We start from the raw sequence: 19,943 nt of genomic DNA, 5'->3' as shown, positions 1-19,943 counted from the left end.
GGTCTCAAACTCCGGACCTCAGGTGATTTGCCCGCCTTGGCCTCCCAAAGTGCTGGGACTACAGGCATGAGCCACCGTGGCCAGCCCCTGAAACACAATTTAATCTCTGGGACTGCTTAGTCAGTACAGGAGCAGCAGTGTAGGTGGAGGGGGAAATGCAATTCTCAGATGACAGCCCTCAGCTTCAGCTTCTTTTCTACTCAATGCCTAGTTGACCAGACATACTCATTACATTTTATACCCTTTCATTCCTTCAGCTAAATTCCTGATGAACAATGATGATGAGATGAAACCATACTTAGAATTGGGTGGGTGTCTAGCATGTTGTAAACATTTTTCATACATAATCTTCTTTTTGACTCATAGCAAGAAGAGCTAATACTTTTGGAAAAGTGCTATGTTCCAGACCCTGTTTTAAATGCTTTATATGTATTCATGCATGTAGTCTTTATATCAACCGATGAGGCAGAGTCCAATGTTAGGCCCATTTTATAGACAAGGAAACTGAGGTCCATAGAGGTACTAAGTGGAAGAGTGTGGCTTTTTTTTTTTTTTTTTTTTTGAGATGGGGTCTCACACTGTCGCCCAGACTGGAGTGCAGTGGCGGGATCTCAGCTCACTGCAGCAGCCACCTCCCGGGTTCAAGCAATTCTCTGCCTCAGCCTCCTGAGTAGCTGGGATTACAGGTGCCTGCCACCACGCCTGGCTAATTTTTGTATTTTTGGTAGAGATGGGGTTTCACCATGTTGGCCAGGCTGGTCTTGAACTCCTGACCTCATGATCCACCTGCCTCGGCCTCCCAAAGTGCTGGGATTACAAGCATGAGCCACCACGCCCGGCCAAGAGACTGGCTTTAAAGGAAGATCTGTCTGACTCCTAGGCTCGCGCTCTTAACTGCTATGGTAGTCTGCTTCCCAGCTGACAAATCCTAGGCAGCCAGTGGATAAGGAGGAGAGAAACAGGTTTCAATGACTAAGAACTATCTGGGTCACGATGCCTGTCAATTAAGGCAATGTTTTCCAAAGTAAATTGTGAAGAAAGCTAGTGCCACGGGGGATTAATAGATGTTAATTTTAAAAGGCAGTATGTTCAAATAGGTGAGGAAATGCTCGGTTAAACAAGTTTACTGCATGATTTCTCAAAGTAGAGGACTGTTAATGTGCACTAGGAATATGTATGAGGGGATGAGAGAATACTGTGCTTCTTAAACTTACTCTATAACAGGCTCCTTACTTCCCGTAACATCCCTCAGGACTAGAGCTGTAGCATAGTGGTTTCCAAACTATTTTGATTACATATCCCCACTACATAGTTTTTTTTTTTTTTTTTTTGAGACAGGGTCTCGCTCTGCCGCCCAGACTGGAGTGCAGTGGCATGATCTTGGCTCAGTGCAACCTCCGCCTCCCAGGTTCAAGCAATTCTCATGCCTCAGTCTCCCGAGTAGTTTGGATTACAGGTGTGTGCTACCACCTGGCTAATTTTTATATTTTTTTTAGTAGAGACCATGTTGGCCAGGATGGTCTCGAACTCTTGACCTCAAGTGATCCTCCTGCTTTGGCCTCCCAAAGTGCTGGGATTATAGGCGTGAGCCACCGTGCTCAGCCCATATCCCCAATATATAATTATGTATTCATAAATTATTATACATACACTTGACTCAGTCCTCTGGTTCAGTAGTTCCTAAAGTGTATTCTGTAGTTTATCACTTAAGTAGTGTGGAAAGAATGAATTTAAAGTAAAATAAATTTCGATTTATGTTTCTGTTATCTTGTCCTTTTACAAAATGTATGCTTTTTACGTAGCTCTCTAATGTATCTAACATAACAGGCTCTGGCATTCTTTGAAGGCAGTGACGCAGGCCCCTCTTGTCATCACACTTTACCTTCTGCAGAGGCCTTGTTTTTCGAGGTAGCGCTGGAGGGGTGACGAGATGAGAGGTGCCGAGGGATGACTCAGACCTACAGCCACTGAATTCATTTTCTTCCATTTTCTCAGAACTCTGGGCATTTTCCAAGAGAGGATTGTGTGCTGGTGACTTGGAAAGGTCAGGGCTCCTCCCCACTGGCTCAGCAGAGGGTATGTCTAAGGACCCATACTGTTCTGGCCTGCACTGAAGGCAGGGGTCAGCCTGGCAACAGCCCCAGGGACCAGCTTGGCCCTTGTCAGGCTCAGAACTTCTCCAGCAATCTGCAGCCATGGCTGTGGAGATGAGGTCAGGGCTCGAGCCGGGCAGCTGTCTCTGAGCATGGTTGCTGAGTGGGCTCCGCAGGGCTGCTGCTGGGCCAAAATACCTCAGGTTGTTGGCGCAGGTTGCAATGTCCTGTCCGTGCATATTGAGTCTGGGATGGTGACTCTGGGACATGGCAGGAGGGGGCTGCTGGTATTGCTGCTGCAGAGAATTATGGTGATGGAGAGAAGGGTATTGGGATTGAGCTTGGTGTAGGTAAGCAGGATGGGGTGAATTTTCCTGGGCTGGCTGGTTTTTCAAGATCGCTGCAAAGTCACTATGGCTGCCTCTGCTATTCCCTCGACGGTGGCGTGGTTTGCTTCGATACCGGCTCTTGCTGCTAGAGGTGGACATTTTGGGACTTACGGACAAAGGGGATGCAGTGGGAGCCACTTCTGTGCTGGGGATCCCTTCCGACCTCAACAAGTCTGGCCTGGGAGAAAAGAACAGATTTAGTCTGAAACACATGAAAACACATTCAAGTTTGGGGAAATTTATCCTAAGACTTAAAATACATAGAGCCTTTGAATCAGCAGTCACCGGGATTTATCCAATAGAGATAATGTATGAGGAGTCTGCAAAATGTTCATGGAAAATGCATATTATGAAAAAGCTATGCATGGATCTCAAAAGTTTTTGCATCAAAATAAACTTGTACCACCTTATTGGTGACGTCTGTAAACATGATCTAGTTTGAGGCACTCAGAACAATCGCTTTGAAAACAGCCCCTATCAGAGCAACATGAATTCTGCTACAATTAAAGAACAGCAAATTTGTGGGGAAGCTTAAGTGGAAGAATGATGAACACATCGACGCCTTATGAAAAGTTTATGGGGACAAAGTCCCAAAGAAATCAGCAGTTTACAAATGGATAGCTTCTTTAAGAAGGGCTGGGCTGGGCGCAGTGGCTCATGCCTGTAATCCCAGCACTTTGGGAGGCCAAGGAGGGTGGATCACGAGGTCAAGAGATCGAGACCAGCCTGGCCAACATGGTGAAACCCCGTCTCTACTAAAAATCAAAAATTAGCTGGGCGTGGTGGCGCGTGCCTGTAGTCCCAGCTACTCGGGAGGCTGAGGCAGGAGAATCGCTTGAACTCGGGAGACAGAGGTTGCAGTGAGCCGAGATGGTGCCACTGCACTCCAGCCTGGGCAACAGAGCGAGACTCTGTCTCAAAAAAAAAAAAAAAAAAAGGGATGAGATGATGTTGAAGACGAAGCCCACAGGAACAGACCAACCACATCAATTTGTGAGAAAAAAAATTCATCTTACTCATGCCCTAATTGAAGAGAACTGATGATTAACAGCAGAAAAAATAGCCAACACAATAGACACCTCATTTGGCTCAGTGTACACAATTCTGATAGAAAAATTAAAGTTGAACAAACTTTCCACTCAATGGGAACCAAAACTGTTGCATTCAAATCAGCTGCGTACAAGAGCAGAACTTTCAATAGAAATTTTAAACACTTGAGATCAAGATCTTCAAACATCTCTTTAAATAAGTGAAATTGTAACAGGAGATGAAACACAGCTCTACCAGTATGATCCTGAAGACAAAGCACAATTAAAGCAATGGCTACCAAAAGGTGGAACTGGTCCAGTCAAAGCAGACTGGTCAGGAGTAAAGGTCGGCTGGGCGTGGTGGCTCATGCATATAATCCCAGCACTTTGGGAGGTCGAGGCTGGTGGATCACCTGAGGTCAGGAGTTCGAGACTAGCCTGGCCAACATGGTGAAACCCCATTTCTACTAAAATTACAAAAATTAGCCAGGTGTGGTGGTGGGTGCCTGTAATCCCAGCTACTCGGGAGGCTGAGGTAGGAGAATCGCTTGAACCCAGGAGGCGGAGGTTGCAGAAAGCTAAAATCACGCCACTGCACTCCAGCCTGAGTGACAAGAGTAAGACTTCGTCTCAAAAAAAAAAAAAAATGAGTAAAAGTCGTCCAGGTCAGGCTCACACCTGTAATCCCAGCACTTTGGAGGCCAAGATAGGAGGATTGCTTGAGGCCAGGAGTTTGAGACCAGTCTAGGCAACATAGCAAGACCCTGTCTCTACAAAAAAAAAAAAAAAAAGCAAAGGTCATGGCAACAGTTTTTTGGGATGCTCAAAGCATTTTGCTTGTTGACTTTCTGGAGGGCCGTAAGAATGACAATATGTGCTTATTATATGAGTGTTTTAGAAAGTTAGCCAAAACATTAGCAGAAAAAAGTCCAGGAAACCTTCACCAGAGAGTCCTTCTCCACCATGACAATGCTCCTGCTCGTTCATCTCATCACACAAGGGCAATTTTTCAAGTTTCTATAAGAGATCATTAAGCATCCACCTTACACTCCCAATGTGGCTCCTTCTCATTTCTTTTTGTTTCCTAATCTGAAAATACCTTTAAAGGGCATCCATTTTTCTTCAGTTAATAATCTAAAAAAGACTGTAGTGACATGGGTACATTCCCAGGACTCTCGGTTCTTTAGGGATGAGTTAAATGACTGATATCATCACTTACAAAATTATCTTAACCTTGATGGAGCTTATGTTGAGAAGTAAAGTTTATATTTTTAATTGTTACCCTTTATAATTACATTTTCCATGAAGTTTTTGAAGTCCTCTCATATGTGCATCAAAATATATGTTTGATGATGTTATGTTACAGTATTATTTGAAATAGCAAAAAGCTGGGAACAACCTACATGTCCACTTATAGAGGATTTCTGTTATTCCTTCTGTATTATATCCTATACCTCACCCTAGCAAGGAGTCTTGTTGAAAGTGAGTACTCAGTGAAGCTTGAAGGAAGGAAAAGGAAGGGAGGGGTCAGAGAAGGAGGAAATACAGAGCTCAGCAGGAGGCTGAGTAGCAGCGGGAAGAGAAGGGCTAGTGCGGAGTGACACTGGCATTTCACTTTGATCCTAAAGGGAGGGGGTTCTTTCACAGTCCTGTTTTCACGTGTCCACTGGGCCAGTCGTGAAGATTATGTGCAAAAGAAAATCAGGGTCCTGAAGGTGAACCTTGCCCACACTGACTCCAAGGTCTGTAGGGAAACAGTAACTGGTTTCTGAACTGATGAACTGATCAGGGCAGAGTCCCTAGGATTACCAGGAAGAACCACTGCTTTCTTCCTACCAGCGAGTAGCCTTACCCTTCTTTGGACCAGAAAGACACAAGTCAGCATGAAATTTTACAGATAACAGGCCCAGACTTTTTTGTTTTTAACAACAGAATCCTCTCAAATGAATTATTATGAGAAATGCAGTATATAAAACAGGTATAGTGCAACTGATTGAAGTGGACAGCAGCAGCCCCTCTCTGCAGGGCTCCCGGGCTCCCCCTCCTTGTCCTTTCTACACCTGCAGTGGCCTCTGAGAAACCTCTGTACAAGCCTTTGAGTGTTCCAGGCTTCGCTTGGAAACCATAGGTACAATCCTGTCTTCACCATATGTGATGAAGAGCGCACAGCCCAGCCAAAAAGGCTTATACTCTCATAGCTCATTAGTGGTAGAATCCAGACAAAAAGTCTCGCCTAATTTTCAATCTGGTTTATTGAAGGTCAGAGTTCAAACTTGAAGGCACATACAAATCACCTGGGGAGCTTGTTAAAAATGAAGACTTTGATTTAGTAGGTCTGGGGTGGGGCCTCAGAGCCTGCAAGTATAACAAGCTCTCAGATGATGCTAAAGTGAGGCCACACATTGAATAGCCAGAGCTCATAAGTAGGCAGCAGGCAGCAGGAGATGGGTTTTTCTTCTTATACAAGAAAAGTACAGTTGAGGACTTGTCTTAGCATAGAAGTTCCAGGTATTAAGGGTTTAAGATAAGGTGGGTAGGGTATTGTCTGCTATTGGCAGCTTCCTGTCCCAGATTCAAAATTCTATGGTCAGCTGGCCAACTTGTACTGCAGAAAGCACTTGGTTCCTACTATTACAATACCCATTTTATGGAGAAGTGCACTGAGGATCAGAGGTTATGTTGGCTTGTATCCATCACAAAGCTAGCAAATGGCAGAACTCATAACTTGAACCCAAGTCTTTTGACCCTGAGGCATAGTTCTTCCTCATTTCAAGCGTCTCCTTATTATGGGTATTCAGACTATCTTTTTGGACTGTACTCAGGTATGACAGGCTGGAAATGTCCATGATTGAACTTGACACTCTTCTTTTTAGTCTCTAACTAAACATAAACTGAAATCTGGGCTTAAGGATGATTGAATGGTTTCTCCTCTCTAATTTCCTTCAAGGTCTCCAGACTTCTCACTAGGTAATCATTGCACTGTCCAAATCATGTGAAACTGAACTCCTTCAAGGGACAATCAGCTGACAGTACAGCTCTTTGCAGGTTGCCTTCTCGTGTTCAGCTAGCTCATTGACTAAGAATCTACTTGTGGTATCAAACTCCTTCAAACATTTCTCATAGCCAAAATAAAAGCAAACACGAGCTCATATTTTAAAAAGTTAAATAGTTCTATTTTCTCCCCCAGTGCTCTTTCTTTTCACTGTAGGCAGAAGGCAGGGAGCAGCCATCAGGCAGACTCTGTCCCTATTAGTACAACAAAAGAAAAGGGGTGTTGGGATTTATCCCACCCACAAGGATTGTGTCAGGTGGAATCTGAAAAAAAGTTTCTCAGAACTTGACCATTAGATGCTTGGGGCAGTGGGTAAAAGCAAAATTGGGATTAGTCCGTGTAGTTACTCATTAGAAGTTAGGTACCTATTAATCCAGCTATGGCAGAATGACTGCCATTCTGATAGCATCATAATACATTCTTGGTTTGTGTTCTCTTATTACCTCTATTCTTACTGCATTTAGCTCACATCTCACTGTTAGGTCTACACCCTAGGTTTAGGGACATTCCTTCCCTTTACATTAACTTAGCTAGGAGAGAGCCAACCCTCTGTTACTTGAGAGGAATGAGTCTCTACAGAGTTTGGTAAAGGAAAAATGAGAGGAAGAGAATTCCAAGATTAAACTAATATAAGGCAAATATGTAGTAAAAAGATGAAAGGGCAATCTTTTTTTAACCATCCCAAAATACATTTTTTGAGCATCTATGATTTGATAGATGATTTCACATGTTATACATATTATCTTATTTAAACTTCACAAAACTCCCATGCTAGGGTACAATGAGGGGAAACATATGGTTAGATATAGGTAATTATCAAAGCCCCTGCTTTTGTTTCCATGATGAGTGATACGGTTTGAGTCTACATTCCCCACCCAAATCTCATGTCGGATTGTAATCCCTGCTGTTGGAGGTGGGGCCTGGTTGGGGGTGACTGGATCATGGGGGCGCGTTCTCATGAATGGTTTAGCATCATCCCCTGGGTGCTGTTCTCATGATAGTGAGTGAGTGAGTTCTCACGAGATTTGGTTATTTAAAGGAATGTAGCGCCTCCCGCTTTGCTCTCTCTTCTTCCTATTCCAGCCATGTGAAGTGCTGGCTCCCCCTTCATCTTTCACCATGATTGTAAGTTTCCTGAGGCCTCCCCAGAAGCTAAGCAGAAGGCTTCATGCTTCCTGTGTAGCCTGTAGAACCATGAGTCAATTAAACCCTTTATCTTTAAAAATTACCCAGTGTCAGGTTTTTTTTTTGTTTTTCTTGTTTTTTTTTTTTTTTTTTTTGACACTGAGTCACACTCTGTCACCAGACTGGAGTGCAGTGGTGTGATCTTGGCTCACTGCAACCTCCAACTCTCTAGTTCAAGCGATTCTCCTGTCTCAGCCTCCCAAGTAGCTGGGATTACAGGCGCCTGCCACCATGCCTGGTTAAATTTTTTTTGCATTTTTATAGAGACAGGGTTTCACCATGTTGGCCAGGATGGTCTCTATCTCCTGACCTTGTGATCCACCCGCCTCAGCCTCCCAAAATGCCAGGATTACAGGTGTGAGCCACCGCGCCCAGCCAGGTATTTCTATCTTTTTTTTTTTTTTTTTTGAGACGGAGTCTCATTCTGTCGCCCAGGTGGGAGTGCAGTGACTGATCTCGGCTTACTGCAAGCTCCGCCTCCCAGGTTCATGCTATTCTCCTGCCTCAGCCTCCCGAGTAGCTGGGACTACAGGCGCATGCCGCCACGCCCAGCTCATTTTTTGTAATTTTTTTAGTAGAGATGGGGTTTCACCATGTTGGCCAGGATGGTCTCGATCTCCTGACCTCGTGATCTGCCTGCCTCGGTCTCCCAAAGTGCTGGGATTACAGGTGTGAGCCACTGGGCCCTGCCCCAGCCAGGTATGTCTTTATGGCAATGCAAGAAGGAACTAATACAGTGAGTTTGCAGGTACTTTCCACATTATTAACAAGAACAAACTAAATGTGTGAATACAAGTAGGCATGCATGGACTACTGTGTCATAAATCAAGAATTATGACTAACCCAATTCTGTGTCCTAGAGATCAAAAAAATAAAAAGAAATCTCATGTGCTGTAATTGTACCATTTTAGCCATGAGGACACTGGGGTTGACAGAGGTAAAGTCATATACCTTATAAGGCAGGTCCAGGATTTGCATCCAGGTCTGTCTGGCCTCCAGTTTATTTACCTTTCCATGCTAAGACAATAAATATTTATGCCACAGATGTAAAAGCTGGATTTCTAAAGTCTGTGATACTCCCTCACCTTCCTACTCTGTTTTACCTAGAGAAGAGTATCTCTACACTCATCTGATGAGCTACAGAACAGGCCACATCCATCATCATGTGAGAATGGATTTGTAGGGGGCTTTTTCCCCATTTATCTGAATACTGTGTTTGTACAGGTGTCTCACCGTTTGGTCTGCATCCCAGATTTGTGAGGCACTCCTTTCCTTTTCATGAGTTTCTCCATGGCGTTGGAGTGGATGATTGGACGAACAGGGTGTCGTTTGTAGGTGCCAGGATACTTCTTTTCCACTGCTTGCTCACGCCTGAAAAATACACGCAAAAGCCACACCTCAGTCATTGCAGACAGAAGGGATATGCAGAATATTTTCACAGGCTAATTCTACCCACAGATTCTGGCCATATTTAGCAGATACAGGCTATTTGAATAACAAAGCTGCCATTCAGGTTTAAAAAACAAACAAAGCTGGCACGGTGGCTCACGCCTGCAATCCCAGAACTTTGAGAGGCTGAGGCGGGTGAATGACCTGAGGTTGGGAGTTTGAGACCAGCCTGGCCAACATGGTGAAACCCCGTGTCTACTAAAAATACAAAAATTAACCGGGTGTGGTGGTGGGTACCTGTAATCCCAGCTACTTGGGAGGCTGAGGCAGGAGAATCACTTGAACCTGGGAGGTGGTGGTTGCAGTGAGATCATGCCACTGCACTGCAGTCTGGGTGACAGAGCAAGACTCCGTCTCAAAAAAAAAAAAAAAAAAAAACAATTCTAGATTCAAATTAACCTGACTGCATTCTGCTCTTCAGCTCATGGACTGACACTAATACTCACTTTCATTTCCCCAACATAATACAATGGCAGAAGTCCTGCTTATTTTCAGTAGCTGCTTTTTTGGTCAGGATTCCCAGGGTTTTCTTGCCACCATCAGGAGGACCTTACACCACTTTCAGCAGCCAACACATTTCCCCAGGCGGCAATCGGCTCCCCGCTCTCCACCCTGTGCTCTTTTTGAAATGCGGACCCCTTCCCAATGCAGCAAATGACTGCCAAGTGCATGTTCCCCTATAACTTGCTCTGTGGCAACTCTGCTTATTTGTATACCTCGCTGGAGGCAGGGACCTGTGCATAGCACATCCTGGAAGGAATGTTGGGTGAATGAATGAAATATCTGCCAGTTCTGAGTAGCAGCAATGTGGAAGGGTAGTATGTTTCTGCTGATTGACAGACTCAAATCAGTAAGAACAGACACTGGTCTGGATACATACTTAATGAGCTCCTTCTCCCGCATTTCTAGCTGCAGCATGATGGCACTCAATTCCATGTATAAATTATTCGCCCGCTCAAGCTTCCGCTCATAGTGTTCACGAATATCCAACGCATGCCTATCAAAGAAAACACAGGGTCAGCCAGGCCAACCAACTTCGGGAGAAAAAAGTCCGCTTGATGAAATACGAAACAGGATGATTGATCACAAAAGCATTTGCCCAAGAGCCCTTGTAGTTTAAGGTTCCCTTGTCCAGCGCAGTAACTCAGACAAAATGGAATGGGAGGTGGGAAATCTAAGCTCTCCACTTGGTTTATTCTAAAGGGCCCATCAGTCGTATAGAATAGCTAAGAGGGCCACAGATAAAACTCTGTCTATAATTTGTCCTATCTTAATAAGAATACAGTAGAAGAGACTCATATGTTAATGGAAACATGCAGTTAAAGCCAACGCCATGATCACTCATTTACACTTAGCCATGGCCCAGATCCTGTGTGATACAGTGGTTGGTATGGTCTGAATGTTTGTGTCCCCCCAGATTTATATGTGAAACCTAACACCCAAGATGATAATGTTAAGAGGTAGGGTCAGCCAGGTGCAGTGGCTCACGCCTATAATCCCAACACTTTGGGAGGCTGAGGCGGGTGGGTCATGAGGTCAGGAGTTCAAGACCAACGTGGGCAATATGTTGAAACCCCATTTCTACTAAAAATACAAAAAGTAGCCTGGCGTGGTGGCGCACACCTGTAGTCCCAGCTACTTGGGAGGCTGAGGCAGAAGAATCGCTTAAACCAAAGAGGTGGAGGTTGCAGTGAGCTGAAATGGTGCCCTGCACTCCAGCCTGAGTGACAGAGCAAGACTCCATCTCAAAAAAAAAAAAAACAAAAAAAAAACACAGAGGTGGGGTCTTTAGGAGGTGATTAGGTCATGAGAGCTCTGCCCTTGTCAATGAGATGAGTCCCCTTATAAAAAAGACTTGAGGGAGCCCTTTTGCCCTTCTGCAGTGTGAGGACACAGAGAAGGTGCCATCTATGAGAAATGGGCCCTCACCAGACACTGAACCTGCTGGCACCTTGATCATGGACTTTCCTGGCTCCAGAACTTTGTCCAACACATTTCTATTGTTTATAAATTATCCAGTCTAAAGTTTGTTATAGCAGCTGGAACTGACTCAGATGCGATTGTATTAGTCTGTTCTCACAGAGCTATGAAGAAATACCCGAGACTGGGTAATTTAATAAAGGAAAGAGGTTTCACTGACTCACAGTTCTGCATGGCTGGGGAGGCCTCAGGAAACTTACAATCATGGCAGAAGGCAAAGGAGAAGCAGGCACCTTCTTCACAGGGCAGCAGGATGGAGTGAGTGCAAGCAGGGGAAATGCCAGACGTTTATAAAACCATCAGATCTTCTGAGAACTCATGCATTATCACAAAAACAGCGGGGGCGGGGGGGAACCGCCCCCAAGATCCAGTTACTCCATCTGGTTCTGTCCTTGACACATGGGGATAATGGGGGTTACAATTTGAGGTGAGATTTGGGTAGAGACACAGCCAAACCGTATCAGTGATTATCCATGAACATGTCTTATCTGTCTCTCTCTCTTTTTGAGAGAATCTCACTCTGTCACCCAGGCTGGGGTGCAGTGGCACAATCTTGGCTCACTGCAGCCTCCATCTCCTGGGTTTAAGTGATTCTCATGCCTCTGTCTCCTGCATAGCTGGGATCACAGGTGTTGTGCGCCACTACACCCAGCTAATTTTTCGTATTTTTAGTAGAGATAGGGTTTTGCCGTGTTGGGCAGGCTGATCTCGAACTCCTGGGCTCAAGTGATCCGCCTGCCTTGGCCTCCAAAAGTGCTGGGATTACAGGTGTGAGCCACTGCGCTTGGCCTTATATCTCTTAATAGATTATAAGCATCTTGAAGCCAGGGACTAAATCTTACACATTTCTGGAATTCCATGGCACCTAGGACACTGGCTGAATGACTAAATAGCATTGTTTCAAGAATCTTTGTTGCAGAGACATAATAAAAGAGGATAATGGAGTTGGGAGGAAGGGATAGGAAAGAGATATAAAGGAGGGCTAACTTTTGGGGCAACTTTTAAAGAGCATTAACAATAAAACGCAGAGGTGAAAGGTGTGTGGAAAGTGCAATGGTGGTTATGAAGAGCGTTCCTGCTACCATCGGAAGACCTGGGGATGAGGGCAGGTGGGGAAGGAGGGATGAGCTGACCTGAGCTCTTCTCTGCGCCTTCGAATCAGCTCTTCATCTAACCGGTGTATACAAGTTCCTTCACTTTTGATCTTCTCAAAATGTTTCTTCACTTCCTCTCTCCATTCAGCCTGGGCAAGGACAAATTAGATTTTGATAAATTCCAAGAGTTTCAATCCCTGATATATCCAAAAAGTCACGTACAAGATTTTTCATTCCTGCATGCTTATACTGAAGAGCCTTTTTTAGAATAGATGTTCAAAAAATATGATTTGATTGATAGCAAAATATCTGCTGCTACTATATCTCCATGCCCCAGCCCATTTCTATATTTCTACTCCAATATATGATGCTGTGTTTTTCCAAGTTTTCCTCCAGCACTGACTGAGGTACATCACAGCTGGCATGCTGGCCATCACTTCTGGAATAGAAGAGTTCACTTTAAGGCAAGATGGTGGCTCAGAGAGCCTGGCCAGAAAAAAACAGCTCTGATAACCACATGGAAACGTATATGTGCGTGTGAGATTACGAACATGTTTTTGGCCCCAGAATTCCTCCTAGGTTTTATTTGGGAAAGTATCTTGAGAAAATATCTAGAGTAGAAGACCCTATAGGCATGAACAGCAGGAAATGGGACTAGAAATATAAGAAACTATATGGGAATTTGGAGTTGAGGGAAAGAACAGAAAGGAGAGAAGGAGGAGGAGGAAAGAGAGAGTATGGCCAAGCAATTTAGTAGTTTGACAAAATTTTTAGAACAGGGATGGATGTCTAATACATGGTTTATGTTGTTCAAAATGTAAACTTCTTTAAATTTTCTAAACCTTCAGTGAGGTATCTGACATTCACTTAGGCTTTGAATGACTGCTTTTTTTTTTTAAGTGTTTATTTATTATTATTACTATTATTATTATTATTGAGACAGAGTCTCGCTCTGTTGCCTAGGCTGGAGAGCAGTGGCATGATCTCGGCTCACTGCAGCCTCCGTCTTCTGGGTTCAAGTGATCCTCCTGCCTCAGCCTCCTGAGTAGCTGGGATTACAGGTGCCTGCCACCATGCCCGGCTAATTTTTGTAGTTTTAGTAGAGGCGGGATTTCAGCATGTTGGCCGTGCTGGTCTCGAACTCCTGACCTCAAATGATCCACCCTGTTTGGCCTCCCAAAGTGCTGGGATTACAGGCGTGAGCCACCGCACCCGGCCCTGTTTTGTTTTTTAAAGAAAGGTGCTGAATTGAATGTTTGGTCAATATGGGACAAAGATAAAGGCACAACCACAGGGCAGCAGGGGTGGGGACCAAGAATTTTAGGAAGGCAAAGGCAGAATGGCCATGAAATTATCACTCTCCCAGAAATTTACAGAAGTATTAGAAAGGACACGCAGCTTTCCACAGGGCATGAAATTTCAAGCTAATTTTACCTAAATGTTAGGGGGTAGAAAAACCACTACTGGAATGTGGCCTATAGGCAGTAGACACAGAGAGAAACAACAAAAATAAGTTTCTTCATATTATGTATAAACTATCTTCCATCTCCAGAAGCTAATGAGATATAATTTCCAGTGAAGGCTAGATTTGTAACTAAATGTATCTAGTGGTATAATCTTCTCCTAAAATTATTCTACTACCTTTAGATTCATGTTAAAAAGTATCTCTCGGGCCGGGCGCGGTGGCTCAAGCCTGTAATCCCAGCACTTTGGGAGGCCGAGACGGGCGGATCATGAGGTCAGGAGATCGAGACCATCCTGGCTAATACGGTGAAACCCCGTCTCTACTAAAAAATACAAAAAACTAGCCGGGCGAAGTGGCGGGTGCCTGTAGTCCCAGCTACTCGGGAGGCTGAGGCAGGAGAATGGCGTGAACCCGAGAGGAGGAGCTTGCAGTGAGCTGAGATCCGGCCACTGCACTCCAGCCTGGGTGACAGAGCAAGACTCTGTCTCAAAAAAAAAAAAAAAAAAAAAAAAAAAAAAAAAAAAAAAAGTATCTCTCTAGATTGTAAGGTAGCTCCATTTTGAATTTGGTGAGGAATCTCCCTATTGTTTTCCATATTAGCTGCACCATTTTGCATTCTCACCAACAGTGTACAAGGGTTCCAGTTTCTCTACATCCTTGCCTATATTTTTTCAATTTAAAAAATTTAAAACAAATAATAGCAATCTCTAATTGCTATTGTGGGTGTGGTGGCTCATTCCTGGAATCCCAGCACTTTGGGAGGCCGAGGCGGGCAGATCATGAGGTCGGGAGTTCAAGACCAGCCTGGCCAACATGCTGAAACCCTGTCTCTACTAAAAATACAAAAATTAGCTGGGTGTGGTGGCACGCACCTGTAATCCCAGCTACTTGGGAGGCTGAGGCAGGAGAATCGCTTGAACCCGGGAGGCAGAGGTTGCAGTGAGCCAAGATCACGCCATTGCACTCCAGCCTGGGCAACAAGAGCGAAACTCCATCTCGGATAATAAATAAAATAAAATAAAATAAGACAGTAGCTCTCATTAAGTTATTATTATTACCACAATAATAAAAAGAGTATCTTTCTGGATCAAGTAAGAAGTTATTCTTAAGTAATTGTGGATTTATAGAAGGTTTTCCTCAAATTAGCTGTTTCTCATCTATTTTTATAGAGGAAATTATATTTTAATCATGCAAAAAATGATCATTCTGTAATATGCTAGATTTTCCCGTATATATATTGAACACTGGAGAGAAGTTTCCGTTGGTTGGTTGACTTTCAGGCAGCAAATCTATCCAACAATGTCATTAGAAAGCCAAGATCCAGAATACACTATTGCAGTCTATGGCCATACCACCTTGAACGTGCCCAATCTCATCAGAATACACTACTCTATTGTTTGCTAATGGCCTTTGACAGCAGCCCCTGGTAATGCTATTCTGTCAATCATCAGATCAAAGTCATGGAGCAGGAGGAGTATTTGAGCTTTAGGAGGCGAAAGAATGACAAGTGAAAGTAGTTAGACCAAAAAAGAATAAGAGTGTCAGATTTGTGTCTTGAAGTATCCTCTTTTGTGCAAAACTGTCACTGTATCCTACTAAAATACTTCGAGAAGGGATGAGAAAAGGAGTACCTCCCTCTGGTGGTGAGGAATTTTATCTCACAGATGAGATTTGTTTTAATTCTAGAGGAAATAAGTCTCCTGACATCTAGCTTATAATTACGGGAAGCTCAAGGAGAACTTTCTGAAGATTGAAATCTGTAAGAAAGTAGGTTTCCAGAAAGAAATTCCCTCCTGTGAAGAGGAAAAAGGATGTATGGGAAAACCAGGTATTGATGAAGAATGTGTTTCCCCCGAAGGTATCCTATTCTTGGCACATGTTAATTTTGAGTTCCATTTTATATACTTAGAATCTTATGGAAAAGAAGTTCCAATTTGAGCTTAATCTGCAATTCAGGCATGTCTGGGCACATATGAAGAAAGGGAGGATTGGCAAGCCTAAAGCCAATTTGCACAGCTGTCGAGGAGCCTCTGAGAGAGAAGACTAAGGGTGGGAGGAGTCCTGCCTGAGCTTGACCTATAACAAAGCCACCTGCCTAGGAGTGGAGGGGCATTTCCCATCATTTCACTACAATGCCTGAGAAACACTGAAATGTAACCAGCATTCCTCTCCTACTGTCCACAGTACTAATAAGAGCCTAATCAGTTAATAGGGTTGCTCCAAAAAATAAAAAAATAAAAATAAAAAGTAAAGAAAGAGCTTAGTTAAGATAGAAGAGACATTACATTGTGGGTGGAAGATTTGAAAAGAAACGTGTTCTGATGGACAGCAGTCAGGCTCCGTACTATTCAAGGTTTTAGGCATCCACTGGGGGTCGCGGAATGTACCACGGATAAGTGGGGAATACTGTATAGGTGTCAAAATGAAGTTGAATTAATAGATGAATGGATAAACAAAATGTGGTATATATACCATGGAATATTGTTTAGCCATAAAAAGTAAGGAAGTTGTGACACATGCTACAAAATACGTGAACCTTGAAAACACGCCAAGTGAAACAAGCCAGGCACAAACGAACAAATATTGTATGATTCTACTTAAATGAAATAACCTGGGATAGGCAAATTCATAGAGACAGAAAGTAGAATAGAGATTACCAGGGGTGGTGGGGAGGAGGGAATGTGGAGTTACTGCTGAATGAGGTGATGAAAATTTTTGGAAACAGATAGTGGTGACAATTTCACAACATTGTGAATGTAATTAATGCCACTGAGTCGTGCATTAAAAAAATGGTTAAAATCAGTCGGGTGCAGCGGCTCATGTCTATAATCCCAGCACTTTGGGAGGCTGAGGCGGGTGGATCGCCTGAAGTCAGGAGTTCGAGACCAGCCTGGCCAACATGGTAAAACCCCGTCTCTACTAAAAATACAAAAAATTAGCCGGCATGGTGGCAGGTGCCTGTAGTCCCAGCTACTCGGGAGGCTGAGGCAGGAGAATAGCTTGAACCCGGGAGCTGGAGGTTGCAGTGGGCTGAGATCACACCATTGCACTCCAGCCTGGGTGACAAGAGTGAAACTCTGTCTCAAAAAAAAAAAAAAAATTTTTTTTTAATAGTTGGTTAAAATGGCAAATTGTATACTATCTTTATTTTTACCACACTTTTAAAAAAGTAAATAAAAAACAACAACAAAAAAGAAATTAAGCCAGTTCCAGCCTAGCTTAAGGAGTACAGAAGCAAGATGTTGGGGGCTTAGTAAAGGGAAATCAGATGGAATCAGAAAAGCCATAGTGGGGTCCAGTCCAACCCTTACTGGGCACACGACTCCTTTCCTGATGTGAGTGTGCAGCCTCTGCATATGCATCTGCTCCCTTACAAGAAGATTACTTTCAAGGCAGCAGAGTCTAACCTCAGAGTTGGGGTGTCTCTGCAACTCCCAGTCCCTGAATTTCTGGGTGGTCACAGTGGCACTCAAGAGAACACTAGAATGGTTCAAAGGCAGGGGGCTGAGAGAGCTTCAAAGTCAGGCACACGATCCACCTAGCAGCTGGGATCTGGAATGGGGTGAAAATGTTTTCTAAAGACTCATATCAAATGTAATTGAATACCAGGGACAGTAATTGCCTATTTGGAGAAATGGGTGATTGTCTAGCAATGAAGCTATAGCTTTGGCAGAATCTAATACTGTATTGAAATTGGTTGCTTTGTTCATCTGCTCTATATAGGCTACATCTTTACACATGTGCTGTTGACAAAAAACGAATGACACATTTTCTCTCAGGAAGGAGTCAGCTGGGCTCTTGGCAGCACCTCTTGACCGACAGTTTTGGTAGCAAGTGGAGACCAGGGGCTAACAACTATTGATTGATAATTGACATTGAGAGGATCTTAGCAGGCAGGAGGAGGCAAGGCCTCAGGTACAAGAGGACTATAGAAAGAGCATGTGCCTGCCAAAAAGCCAGTTCTCCTCTACCGGGGCAGGATAAAGTCAAACACAATAGGAGTTCCCTGGCTGCCATCTTATTTATCTCAGGAGTTCATCAGAAAAAGAATCCAGAATGTAACAACCCAAAGGAGGCTTAATTTTTGTAGCTTAGTACAAAGCTACAAAAATTAAGGTGAATAATAACACCTTCATTTTTGTTTTATGCTATCATATGCAACTCAAGAATAATGACATAATGATATCTTTTTTTTTTTTTTTTGAGATGGAGTCTTGCTCTATTGCCCAGGCTGGAGTGCAGTGGCTCGATCTCAGCTCACTGCAACCTCTGCCTCCTGGGTTCAAGCAATTCTCGTGCCTCAGCCTCCCAAGTAGCTGGGATTACAGGTGCCCACCACCACCCCTGGCTAATTTTTTGTATTTTTAGTAGACACAGGGTTTTGCCATGTTGGCCAGGCGGATCTCGAACTCCTGACCTCAAGTGGTCCACCCACCTCGGCCTCCCAAAGTGCTGGGATTACAGGCATGAGCCACTGTACCCAGCCAAGAATAATGACATCTTACGATCCAACTGTTCTTGACGTTCTACAATGCATTTGCAGTTTTATCTTTTCATTTGCTCCTCACAGAAACTCTCTAAGGAAGGGAAGATATGATTATCTTCATTGTTTTGGTGAATTAGCCGAGGTTTAGTGTAACTGAGTGACTTAGCCAAGACCACACAGTATGAAGTGACAGGACGGGGTTTAGACTAAAAGTCTCTTGCTATTTGTAGTACCTCACTAGCCAGTTCATATTAGCTAGAGGTAGCCTCACTTTCAGATCCAGAGACGAATTGACTTATAAATACCGAGAAAATTCTAGGAGGTAGCAAAATAGCAGATTTGGAGCTATTTAAGGAGAAGTGAAATTTTATGTCGGGAAAAAATGTGGAAGAATAAGTGAATACGAAAAAATGCTGCTGTGGTCTGAATGTTTGTGTCCCCTTCAAATTCATATGCTGAAATCTTAACCCCAAGGGAATGGCATTAGGAGGTAGGGCTTTGGGGAAGTAATTAGGTCATGGGGGCAGAGCCCTCGTGAATGAGAAAAGTGCCCTTATCAAATAGGCCCAAGGGAGCTTGTTCACCCTTCCACCTTGTGAGGATACAGTCAGAAGGCATCACCCAGGAACCAGAACTCAGGCCCTCACCAGACACCAACTCTGCGGGTGCCTTAGACTTCTCAGTCTCCAGAACCGTGAGATTAACTTCTGTTGTTTCTAAGCCACCCAGTGTGTGACATTTTGTTGTAGCAGCCTGAGCAGACTTAGATGCTTAATGTACTAAGTTTTCTTCTCCCCTCTTCTCTCCTCTTCTGACCTCCTCTCCTATTCTGTCCTCCTATTCTTTTCCCAAGAGAACCTTTTCTGAGTTCAATGTTAATGCTCCATGCTGTGGGTATCTTGATAATCTGGGAGCGGTTCAGGTGAGGACACCGGCTGTGGCTACTTAGCTGCTCTGCACAGGGCTCTGCACATGGTAGGTTCTCAAAAAATGTGGGACTGACTTCAGAAGTGACATTTTAGGAGGGCTTAAGTAACATCTGTTCAGAATTGGAAGTTTTTCCAAATATATAAACTTATATTGACTGTCTCAATGGTTTGTGACTTAATACCATCATCAGAAATTGCTTTTCAAAATTATGGTATGTACAGTTTTATTGTAAAGGAAGCAAAGTTGGCTGTGCACGGTGGCTCACACCTGTAATCCCAGCACTTTTGGGAGGCCGAGGTGGGTGGATCACCTGAGGTAAAAAGTTCGAGACCAGCCTGGCCAACATGGTGAAACCCCATTTCTACTAAAAATACAAAAATTAACCGAGTGTGGTGGCACATGCCTGTAGTCCCAGCTACTCGGGAGGCTGAGACAGGAGAATTGCTTGAACCCAGGAGGTGGAGGCTGCAGTGAGCAGAGATCACACCATTGCACTCCAGCCTGGGTAAGACAGAGCAAGACTCCGTCTCAAAAAAAAGAAAAAAAAGAAGCAGCAGCAAAGCTGTGATCACAACCATATCTTAAAGTTTGCAAGATTTCCTCGAGAGTACTATTATTCTCTTTCATTTCACAAAAGGGTTAAGTGTTTTTTCTGAATACAAACAGAAGATATTTGAAAGATTTCTTACCCAGTGCCCCATACCTACATGTATTTGAACAGATGGGTGATAGTGCTAAGGGAATTGATCTGAATGTATATCAAATAATGTAGGAAATGTCATGAAGTCAACC

General features: G+C 43.8%; 1 protein-coding gene across 24 annotated transcripts in view; it reads right to left on the bottom strand.

Moving 5' to 3' along the window:
- The window catches only part of MAP3K13 (mitogen-activated protein kinase kinase kinase 13), a 190,801-nt gene that overhangs the window by 7,209 nt on the left and 163,649 nt on the right, over nucleotides 1-19,943 (bottom strand). For all 24 annotated transcript variants that reach the window (XM_077991966.1, XM_077991967.1, XM_015131422.3 and 21 more), the window contains 4 exons: nucleotides 12,310-12,419; nucleotides 10,077-10,193; nucleotides 8,981-9,118; nucleotides 1,883-2,660 (listed from right to left, as the gene is read on the bottom strand). In XM_077991966.1, the coding sequence (XP_077848092.1) occupies nucleotides 1,883-2,660; nucleotides 8,981-9,118; nucleotides 10,077-10,193; nucleotides 12,310-12,419 (1,143 nt within the window). The remainder of the gene's footprint in view (nucleotides 1-1,882; nucleotides 2,661-8,980; nucleotides 9,119-10,076; nucleotides 10,194-12,309; nucleotides 12,420-19,943) is intronic.

Source organism: Macaca mulatta, chromosome 2, assembly GCF_049350105.2.
Source record: "Macaca mulatta isolate MMU2019108-1 chromosome 2, T2T-MMU8v2.0, whole genome shotgun sequence".
Taxonomy (NCBI): Eukaryota; Metazoa; Chordata; class Mammalia; order Primates; family Cercopithecidae; genus Macaca; species Macaca mulatta.
Note: the sequence above shows the minus strand (reverse complement) of the source record. Positions and strands in the feature narration are given on the sequence as shown.